The 10740-nt window shown below is 38.5% G+C and overlaps 1 protein-coding gene across 2 annotated transcripts in view; it reads right to left on the bottom strand.

Annotated features, from left to right (window-relative positions):
• Positions 1-1346: 1346 nt before the first annotated feature.
• Positions 1347-10740, bottom strand: part of LOC132823852 (protein LSM14 homolog A-like) — a 94251-nt gene continuing 84857 nt past the window's right edge. Inside the window, exons 8-10 of one of the 2 annotated variants that reach the window (XM_060837916.1) lie at positions 10466-10643; positions 9602-9848; positions 1347-7989 (exon numbers count right to left, since the gene is read on the bottom strand). In XM_060837916.1, coding sequence (XP_060693899.1) covers positions 7966-7989; positions 9602-9848; positions 10466-10643 — 449 coding nt within the window. In that variant the 3' untranslated portion in view covers positions 1347-7965. The remainder of the gene's footprint in view (positions 7990-9601; positions 9849-10465; positions 10644-10740) is intronic. The other variant, XM_060837917.1, reaches the window with a different exon arrangement.

Raw genomic sequence — 10740 nt, 5'->3', positions numbered from 1 at the left:
TTTGAAGTTGCTGAAGGGGTTTTAAGGTTAGGTTGAGTTTCTGGTCACTCATTTGTAATTTGTGGTCTTACTATGAGCAAATAAAGCTGTTGTGTTCACCTACACACAGCAGTTCAGTGAAGAATTATGAAGAGGTGTAGCATAAAGCCTGCCTTTTTTTTGATGTCTAAAATAGGAAGCAACTCCTTCATTAGGAAAACTAGCATCAGGCTCCAATTTGGAGGCTGACTTTACTAGCTGAACAAATAAAATCATTCAAAACCTCATGACCTAAAATATGGTAAGGCTCTGTAACTCACTCCTAAGAATATGAAAATAAATATAAGGGAATTGGGAGAAAGATGGAGATGGGGTCAAAGCCACTTGCTGCAAGTTATGATCTCAAATGTGCTGCCCACTAAGGAAGTGGTGATACCAGATTCATTGCAACTTTCAAAATGGATCTGGATACTTTGGGAAAGAAATGCTTGCAAGGCTATGGGTAAGGCGACAAGCTCAATTAGTCTCTTTTCTGTGCTACCTAATTCTACGATGAGATCAAGAACTGTGTGGACAGCAAAGGTGGTTACCTCATAGTACAATGGGATCTTAAACAAATGGACCAAGGAGTAGCAGATGGAATTTAGATAAAATGTGGAGTGCTGCATTTGAGAAAGGCAAATCAGGGCAGCACTCAATGGTAAGACCCTGGCAAGTGTCTTGGAATTCAGGTTGATAATTCCTTGAATGTAGAGTGACGGTAGATTGGATAGTGAAGATGTTTGCTATGCTTGTCTTTCTTCATCAGTGCATTGAGTATAAAGGTTGGGAAGCCAGTATTAGAAGACAGCATTCAATTCTGTTCTCTCTGCCTTAGGATGTTTGAAACTTGAAAGGATTCATAAAAGATTTCACAAGAATTGTGTCAGGATTGGCAGGTTTCAACTACAGGGAGTTTAATAGGCTGTGGCTGTTTTTTCTGGAGCATCAGAGGCTGAGGGTTGACTTTGTAGAGGTTTGTAAAATCATGAGGGAAATGGATAGAGTAAATAGACAAAGTGTTTTACCCACAAGGTGGGGGAGCCCAAAACTAGAGGGTGTAGCCTATGTGGAATGAGCTGCCAGAGAAGTGGTGGACGTTACAACGTTTCAAAGGCGTCTGCATAGGGATATGGGCCAAATGCTAGCAAACGGGACTAGATTTATTTCAGATATTTTGTTGGCATGGAGAGGTTGGAGCAAAGGGTCTGGTTCCATGCTGAACATCTCCAAGTCTCCAATGGAAATATGATCACACTTCCTAAGTATTGACATTCCAATATAGCATTCTGGATAAGGAATTCTGCTAGAAAATCCACACATTCAACTTATTGTTCAGTTTCTTTTTATTAATAAGATGTTTGAAATACATACATAGATACACAGGTACAATTCACCAAAAATCCTTATGAGCTTTCATCAATGCTTTTCGGTCAAAATTTGTTCACTAATTTCCATTTCTAAAAAAAAAACCTGAAAAATCCAAGCATCCAGATTTATTTCTATCACAACTGGGCCTGGCCAGGAGTGGAGCTTGGAAGTGGGGTGGTTGCAGGGTAAATGAGATGGATCTGAAACGGTACTCATGTTTCATAAGCAAGTGCATACACAAAAATTTGCAACCTTGCTACCAAAACACAACACTGTAACCTCTGTTGTGGCAGAACAATACATGAAATTAAATATTACTACTTGATCATGCCTTAGATTTGAACTTATACATAATTGTTTAAAAAATTGGTTTGGTACCTCTCTATAACCACTGCATGAAATTTACAAACACCTCCAAATCTATCAAAATTTCTTCTTCCCTGTCTCCTCAAAAAAATTCCAGTATCTAGTTTCCATTTCTCAAATGGATCTTCCTCCCAGGGGCCACTGAGAGCACAGAATAGCATGTTAATTTTTGGCTAAATGATTCACTACCTGTGCAATAGAAGTGTAGCTAGAAGCCCTATTTGACTCAGAACTTCAAGCGCGCTTTGTCTTCTCTGATGGAACTTCAATACCCAATCAGAATAGAAGTTACTAAAAACTGATGGCCAAGCAAATGAGAAACTCTCTTCTGCCACTCTTCTCCCAAAAGATGTTGGTCTAGTTACAAGTAACAACTAAAGGTCATCAGAAAGGAAGCCCAAAGCATTGATAATGGAGGAATTATAAAATTCAGCCACAGGTATAGTAGTCTTTTTCCATTAGTAGTGCTTAAGCGTCTCAGCGTCCAGTAGCACTTCAAAAAAAAATTGAACAGACGGCTATAATATATAGATATTTTAAAAATTCAAGTCGGTTTTTAAAAATAAAACACAATTTTAACTCTACTTTACTTGCCACTTGAACGAGATTCATTTACTCAATCCTAACTTCAACCCACAAACGTGCACCAATGTGAGAAGGCTTTTTAGCACTCAGATTCTTATATACATTGTGGGTTGATTTTCCATCTTGAGATCAGTAAGGCTTGTGGGGACCATTCCAGGAAAAAAAAAAGCACCGTAAAAATTAGACAATGTGTAACTACTTTCATACTTTCCATTCCATGTATTTGAATGCTATCTGTCATTGCTGCTGTCATGGGATTTTTACACTGATCTGGGGCTTCTTCATTGAAACTCAAAATTAAAACTTTGTAAAGTTAACACATTTCAGTGAAGATCCTGCACCCAAACAATCCTTAATTGTTCACCTTCAATGCAAACTCCACATGCATTTTTCCCTAAAGTTAAAACAATAAAAATAATTTTAAAAAATCAATATTAAAGCAAACTCATTGACCATCTTTTTGCATTGACGATCACCTCCATCAATAGTGGCTCGCTTTGCATCGAAGGAAACTGCCAGTCTCCCAGCAACCCCTCCAGACCTTCCAGAGTCATGTTCCACAGGATATTTCATTAATCAGTCTCCCCTTGCTGAATTGTCTTCAAGCCTATTTGCTAGTTTTTAAAACTTACGTGATTTAGGATTTGTTTGCTTCTACTGTGAATAGGTGGTTGGGGGAGGTGGATGTGAGAGACTCATGTTCAGTTTTTCCTTGAACTATGAGTGTTACAACATATTTCAATGGAATTTACTTGCCAATGACAATGAAATATATTTGCCCTCAACAACAGATTTATATTGAGCTGCACAGTTTAGTTTAAAATACATTTTAGCTTAATTTCCAATTCAAACGTGAAAATCTACATGGCTAACCCTACAGACTCTAGCCAATGAATGTACAAGTAAAACCTCTTGCACTATAAAAGCCTTTTAAAGTTACGCTTAAAATTTTATTTGGACAAGAGACAAAATACCTCAAAAGTATTACACCAGGAAAAAGAAATAGGGTAATATACTTGTAACTGAATCCAAACAGCAGATGTGAATATTAAAAAGTTTCTTAGAATTCTAAAAGTGAAGAAATATCCAAGAATTAAGGGCTACAGGGAGAATGCGGGTAAGTGGAGTTGAAATGCCCATCAGCCATGATTGTATGGCGGAGTGGACTCGATGGGCCGAATGGCCTTACTTCCACTCCTATGTCTTATGGTCTTATCCAGAATTTCACATCCAAATTCTGAGTATTCTTAAAATTAATTTCTCATGCCTGTACCTGTGTGTTGTAGACACCATCCAACAATAAATTAATCCATTCTGCGACTTACAAAAGTCTTAATATGGTAAAAAATTTAAACCCAATTTTCATGAATGAATCATCACAGGATACAGAACTTCAATAGAGTATCAGAATGTGATCACTGTTTGGGCATTTGGTTAATAGCTTCCAGTTTTAAAAATCTCACAACAAAATCAAAAAATGTGACAAAAAAACTGCTTTGCTAGAATCCAAAGTAGACAGGTAGGAGGCTGAAAGAACACAGCAAGGCAGGCAGCATCAGGAAGTGGGGAAGTTGACGTTTCAGGTGTAACCCTTCTTCACGGCTGAGAGTGGATGTGGGGGCTGCAGGTAAAGGGGGTGGCAGGGGCTATCCCCACTTGACCATCTCCTGTCCCCACCACCCCCTACACTCACTCCCAGTCCAGAAGAAGGGTTATACCAGAAACATTGACTTCTCTACTTCCTGATGCTAGCTGGCTCTCTGTGTTCTTCTGGCATCCTGCCTGTCTACATTACATTTGTGAGCACATTTTACAATCTAAGTGAAAGCACATAATGAACCAAATACACACTGAAATAATGCCAAACTTGATCCCAGATTAAATATGTTGCAGACCTACTTCCTTGTTCAGAGCTGAGAAAAAGAATGAAGAACAATTACAAACCTAAGAAAATCAAAGTCAAAATGCTAGGAGCAAAGAGCATCACTATATCACTTTATCACCACCATAAATAAGATTTAAAAATACTCTATCTACAAGTAATTTGAGCTTTGGAAGCAGAGGGGAAATGGGATCAAGCAAAAGAAAACTGAAAAACCAAACTAAACACTCCAAAGATAAGTCAATGATCAAGGTCCAACACAGTTACAACGGGAGTCCCAGCTGAAGTTTGTTTTAACTGAATGAAATGCAATGAAATGAAAACGTATTTAAATATTGAATTTTCTATTTTAAGAATAACAAAATTGATTTTGTGTCATTCTTCAGCAAAATTTTTAAAGTTTTGATCAACCAAGCTATTATTCTGAGAATTCCTAAACATTCAGTTCAATGCTATCTAAGTGCACCCTCTACGTGATCTTTAGTCTTACATTGGTCACCTATATATCAACGTGCTCTTTATCCATTTTCACATCCAGCATCTCAATTGAGACTACCACTGGGGCAATGAGAACATCACCTCCAGGAATGAGGAGGTATCACCTAAACTTAGATTTTCAAATGCAGTGTTCCCAAACAGCAGTCTGTTATTCCAGTCATAAGCTTGGGATTTGGTTTTGTACCCAAACCTTGAAAAATTGAAAAAGCGCAACTCACTGTATCATCTAATTCTCCCAAAATGTGTTCACACTGGATTGGTGTTACTGGTTTCGAAGGCATGGAAATCAGCAAATGCTGTCTGCACTAGTTTGATTTTATTTATTATCATCACATATACCCACATACATATTTGGTTTTTACACATTTGGGAAAAAAATATGTAATGTATATCGGTACTTTATATTTGGCAAGACTCACAAATCAGAGGGGGGGGGGAGGGAAATGGGGACAATATAGGGCCAAATATTCCATCCCTTTATCACAAACATCAGACAACCAATGTCAAACCTCACTTCATAAATCAGAACAACATAATATTAGCAGGAGGTCTCCCAGACGAACTGTAGAAACGTGATCATTTTCCATGACCAGAACACCCTCTTCTTGTCTACCAGGCGCAGCTCATTGGTCTAATTACACATGTAAATGTTGTGGTGTGAAAGTTTCAACTCTTCACCTGATAGGCACGAGCATGTCAAACCCAGCAGAGTGGGTAATCAGGAATTCTCGCCCACCTCACACCTAAGTACCATCTTCAGTGATTCAATCCAGTGAGAATAACTGAACAGTGAGACTTTGGAGGCAGGGCACATCATGCTCCAACCAGATGCACTTTCATTGCCACTCCCTAATCAGAGCCTTTCATTACAGATGAATTCAAGACTTCATATATTCCTTACCCTAATTCATGAGGGGCATAGATAAGGTGAATGTCGAAGCTCTACTCCCGAGGGTAGGGGAGTTCATATTTTTAAGGTGAGAGGAGAAAAAATTAAAAAGGACGAGAGGCAACTTTTTGTTTTTACACAGAAATTGGTTCACGTGGAATGAACAGACAGAAAGTGGTGGATGCAGGTACACAGTTACAGCATTTAAAAAATATTTTGATGAATTTATGAATAGAAGTGTTTGGAGGGATATGGGCCAAGTGCAGGTAGGTGAGACTAATTTAGTTTGGGAACATGGTTAGAGTGGACTGGTTTAACCAAAGGGTCTGTTTCCAGCTGTCAGACTGTGACTCTCTGACTCAGCCCCAAAGCTGTTCAAACTTTCATTTGATTCTGCCTACAGAGATTCAGTCCCTTGAAATATAACACCAAGCAGCTGAATTTTCTGACAACCTTTTATTTCTCATTATTGCAAAAAAAACTCATGTTAAATCAGTGGGGAAAACAAAATATACTATGCTGTAATTCTCTAGTTCAAGTCAACAGCAGCACGTGGTTAACATTCGAAGTGGGAGAAAAAGTGCTGAAATGTTATATCTTCATAACATATGAAGCGTTTTGTTTAATTTAGAACACAGCAAGGGAGACTCAACCAATGAAGAGATATTGACAACTGTCATGTATAATCACCAATCGGCTGCCTCTGCTTGGATTGTCACAGCATTTTACCAAGCAATCACTGGTCAAAGTAGTTTGCACCTACTCAAATCCCACAACTGTATTTGGAACTAATCCTTGAAAAGAAAATGGCTTGTCAGAATCGGAAAAGTGAACTCAATGAGCTGCTGCTAAATGTAATTTGCTGCGGTTTGTTTGCAAGTGTTGTTCTGATGGCAAGTCAATGACACTTGATCAAGGTTGTACCTCACCAAATCTAAAATGGTTATAGTGCAGTCTTAGATGGGTTATGTTTTAGCTGACTTTTCTCTGATGGGAGTTCTGTAGCCTGTAAAGAGAAGGGTATTCCCTCACATCTGAGACCCTCAAAAATCATATTGCTTCCACCCCACTCTCTGCAAAACACAAACCTTTCTAACACTATTCCAAAGCATTATACTCAGAGGGAGGGGCATTGTCTTCATAAGACAGGCCTGGAGTTAGTTCTCCTGTGTTTACCTGGGGTTATCAGTTCAAGCCAAATATCCAAATGTGCCACCGTCCTCCCCCCAAACCTGCCCCCCAACCCGTCCAAAGTAATTTATTTCAAGTAAATAGATCAGATCCACAGCAAGTAATAAGAGTGTAATTCAGATCAAGCAACTTGGATATTATGAAACAATAGAGCAAAGACCTAAGTGGCTGAATTACATCCTCAAACTCACTGACATTATGTAGTTTTTCAATAATATTTAGTGTATAGTTACTTTATTATTGTGATAAGTGTAGAAAGAACAGATGGAAAATGAAAAATGACAGTGACAAAAAAATTAATTTCATATGATTAAGCTCTATTTTATGGGTAAGACCTTATGAAGGTATGAACTATACACTATATATTACATATCAATGGAGAAGTTCAAAGTTAGTTTCACATGGCTATATAAATTCAAAAATTCTCTCTCTTTGGATCCCTTTTTGCTTTGTATATTTCAGAGCTAAATTTACTCAATTTAAAAAGGCTACAAATTTAACTTGTTTTGTTCGAAATGAAAAAATTCTGTTTCATAAAACAATGAAGAACAGTTGACAGACACCAGAAAGTTTTGTAACTCAGGAGGCGCACCTCTGGGGGTCTTGTGTCATGAAAGATGTTCTGTTCCCATTTTTTCTCAATAAAAAAAGTCCAGCGCGCATTAAGTATTACGTTTTGTCCTACGCAGATTAAAGCTAAGTTTTATCATTCCATGGAAAAAATAAATCTGAATAGCTTTCAATGTAGTTTCCTGTAAAGTATCAGTCAGACTGCAATCACAGTAGACGGTCAGCTGCATACAGTATTTCTTGCAACTGACAGCATTTTTATCAAACATTTTCAGTAATAAGAAATCACTCTCGTTATCAATGCAAAAATACTGGAAAGCTCCAACATACTAGTCGTATCTATACATTTAGAAATTTCCTTCTGCTATTTCAAAGACGAATATTTAATGCTCAACATTGTAAAGACGAACCTTCTGCACAACAAGATATTGCGTGTTCCCCCTTTTGATGTCAAGCACATAAATACCAGTGCTGGTGACAGGTGTACAGCAAATTAATTTCTTCACTTTTGCTGTCAAAAATAAGTTTGAAACTAAACAAATTCTCGGGACTGCGTAGATCTAAAGTCCTTTTTCTGGGAAATCCAGCTTGCATACTATGCAGCAACTTTATTGTCCTTCTGTGAAGAGAAAAAATGAAACACATCTTTAAGTTGGGGCTTAAGACAAATTTTAACTGACTTACCCATTTGCAGCTGTTTAGGTTTTATTGTTGACTAAAATAATGCTGTGCCATCAAGCAAAGTTAAAACAATTAAGACAGGAATCAAAGTAATGAAAGCTTCTGAAAACAATCTTGCATTTCAACAGTATCATTCACAATTTCAGGACCATCCATGATATACATCTGAGAAGGTCAAGCAGCATCAGTAGAGAGTGTTAATCTCCAGGTCTGTGATCTTTTACAAGATCTGAAATTTTAACTGTCTCTTCACAGCTGCTGCCAGAGTTGCTTAGAATTTCCAGTGCTTCTCATTTTAATTTCAATTGCTAGTCAGAGTCACACAGCACAGAAGCAGATCCTAAAATTTCCCCCATATGTCTTAATAAAATCTTTGTCTTTTCATCTTAAAAATATGCCCAGTCATCTTGAAATCCCACATCCAAGGGGGAAGACACGACAACTGTCCCTATCTCTACCCCTCATTATTTTCTAAGCTTCTATCAGGTCACCCCTCTCAACCTCCTAAATGCCAGTTAAACATGTCCAGCCTATCCAGTTCATCTTTCTAACTCAAACCTTCCAAACCTGGCAACATCCTGGGTAACTCTCTTCTGAACCCTCTCCAGTTTAATAATATCATCCTTGTAATAGGGTGACAAGAACTGGACACCGTATTCCAGAAGAGGCCTCACCAATGTCCTGTACAACCTCAACATGACATCCCAACTATGTGCATTGAATGCTTCTTGACATATGGGCACTGCCAGGAACACTAGCTTTTGTTACCATTTCCTAATTGCCCTTGTTCTGAGCGCTTGCTGGACCATGAGAATGAGTGGACTATTTAACTCCTTGAGCCTGTTCTACCATTTAATAGGAACATAGCTGATTTCACCTTGGCCTCAACACCACTTTCCTGCCCACTCTCCATAATGCTTCAACATCTCACTGATTAGAAATCTTTCTATCTCCTCCTTAAATTCACTCCATATCCCAACACCCACCACACTCTGGAGTAGTGAATTCCATTGATTCATGTACTATTGAGAGAAGTAATGTCTCCTCATCACTGCTTTAAATCTGTTATCCCTTATCCTAAACTAGAACCTCTCATTCGAGTACCACACATAAGGAAACATTGACAATGTAGACCGAGAGACAATCGCCTTTCACATCTAACTGTAGTCTTGTTAGGTTCATGCTAGGTACCATGGTCCATATGAGCTTACCAACGTTATCCTCCCCTTCCATTCTCCTGAATCTAATGATCTACCTTGCCCTTAAATGAACCTATGCTCTTCTCCTCAACTGACTAGTTCTATTTGTCCAGAATTTTATCTGCCTGGATAAAGACGTTTGGCTCTGAATTCCCTTTGGTTTTATTTCTGTCTCTTAGTTTTGGACTCCTCCACTTTCCCACTTATAGTAAAAGCTAAGAAGTCAGGAGTTCAGCAAAGCAAGCAAAACTTCCACACCATCTCCAATTTGTACACATCTACTTGTTCCAAACTGTGGTTTAGATTTTCTTTTTAAAAAGTGTGTAATTTCAAAGGAAAGGATCAGGTTACCCTGTATTCAAAGTCTGAGAACTCTCTGCCTCCTCCACGCCCTCCTCTGAATCCTCCACGATAGCCACCACGGGGAGGCCCATAGTTCCCTCTTCCTCCACGGCCCCGTGCTCCCCGATATCCATAACCTCCTCGTCCTCTGAAGCCCCCGCGGCCACGTGTCGGACGCAGTGGTATTCCAAATGTTTCTGCATTTATCCGCCTCTCCTCAGCCCAAGTGGGTCTCCGATCTCTGGAAGAAAAATAGCTAACGAGAGAATTACAGTGCATACACACCAAATGTAAATCAACAGTAATACTAATGACAGAAAAAGGGCATTCAGTCCAAGTCTGCTGAACCACTTAATTAGACCACATCTATACCTGAATGTATTTTAATATTATGGAACCATATTCTTTGATTTGATGGTCTTTTATTCAAATGCAAAATAGAGTTTAAAAAACTCAATTCTCATGGTATTGGCATCATTGCAAAGGCTTGCCCTTATTGTCCAGCCCGGTTGCACATGAAAATGTGACGGTAAGCCACCTTCTCAAACTATTTCTCCTCTAAAGGCTTCTCAGCTCCAACAAAGAGACACAGCCTGGACCGCAAATTAATGCAGACACCATCTGTGCTCTGCTGTAGTCAAGCAGATAGATAATTCTAATGGAAGGGCATTATTAACCTTAGCATTGCAGATGCAGAGTGTAAATCCCTCTCATGTCAAGGCAATTTTTTCCCCCACCAGTATCCTCTCCAGTAATATCACTTGCATTGAGTTTGCAATTTTCAAATTTACAGGAGAGGGAACTGCAACTGTGAAAATCACAATGCTTAGTTGGCACAGATGTACGTTTGCCATTTGTGGCAATAATAAATACCTGGTTTCATTATCACAGGAAATGTTATCAAAAAAGGATTTGGTTTTGTCGTAATAACATTTCGGTCCTGAAGTATCATCTTCGTCAGCATTTCCTTCACTGTTTTGTGTTTCAATCCCTGAGTCACCTTTATCTTCACCATTTACAGCCTTCTCTGTTTTATCAGGCTGTTTATCATCTGACAAGAAACAAGAGGACTTCAAAATTTCTTGAGCAATTAACAGCATAAATGCAAAGTAGATAATTAAATTCTAAAAAAGCCATTGATACACAAA

The sequence above is a fragment of the Hemiscyllium ocellatum genome, chromosome 17, assembly GCF_020745735.1.
Source record: "Hemiscyllium ocellatum isolate sHemOce1 chromosome 17, sHemOce1.pat.X.cur, whole genome shotgun sequence".
Taxonomy (NCBI): domain Eukaryota; kingdom Metazoa; phylum Chordata; class Chondrichthyes; order Orectolobiformes; family Hemiscylliidae; genus Hemiscyllium; species Hemiscyllium ocellatum.
Note: the sequence above shows the minus strand (reverse complement) of the source record. Positions and strands in the feature narration are given on the sequence as shown.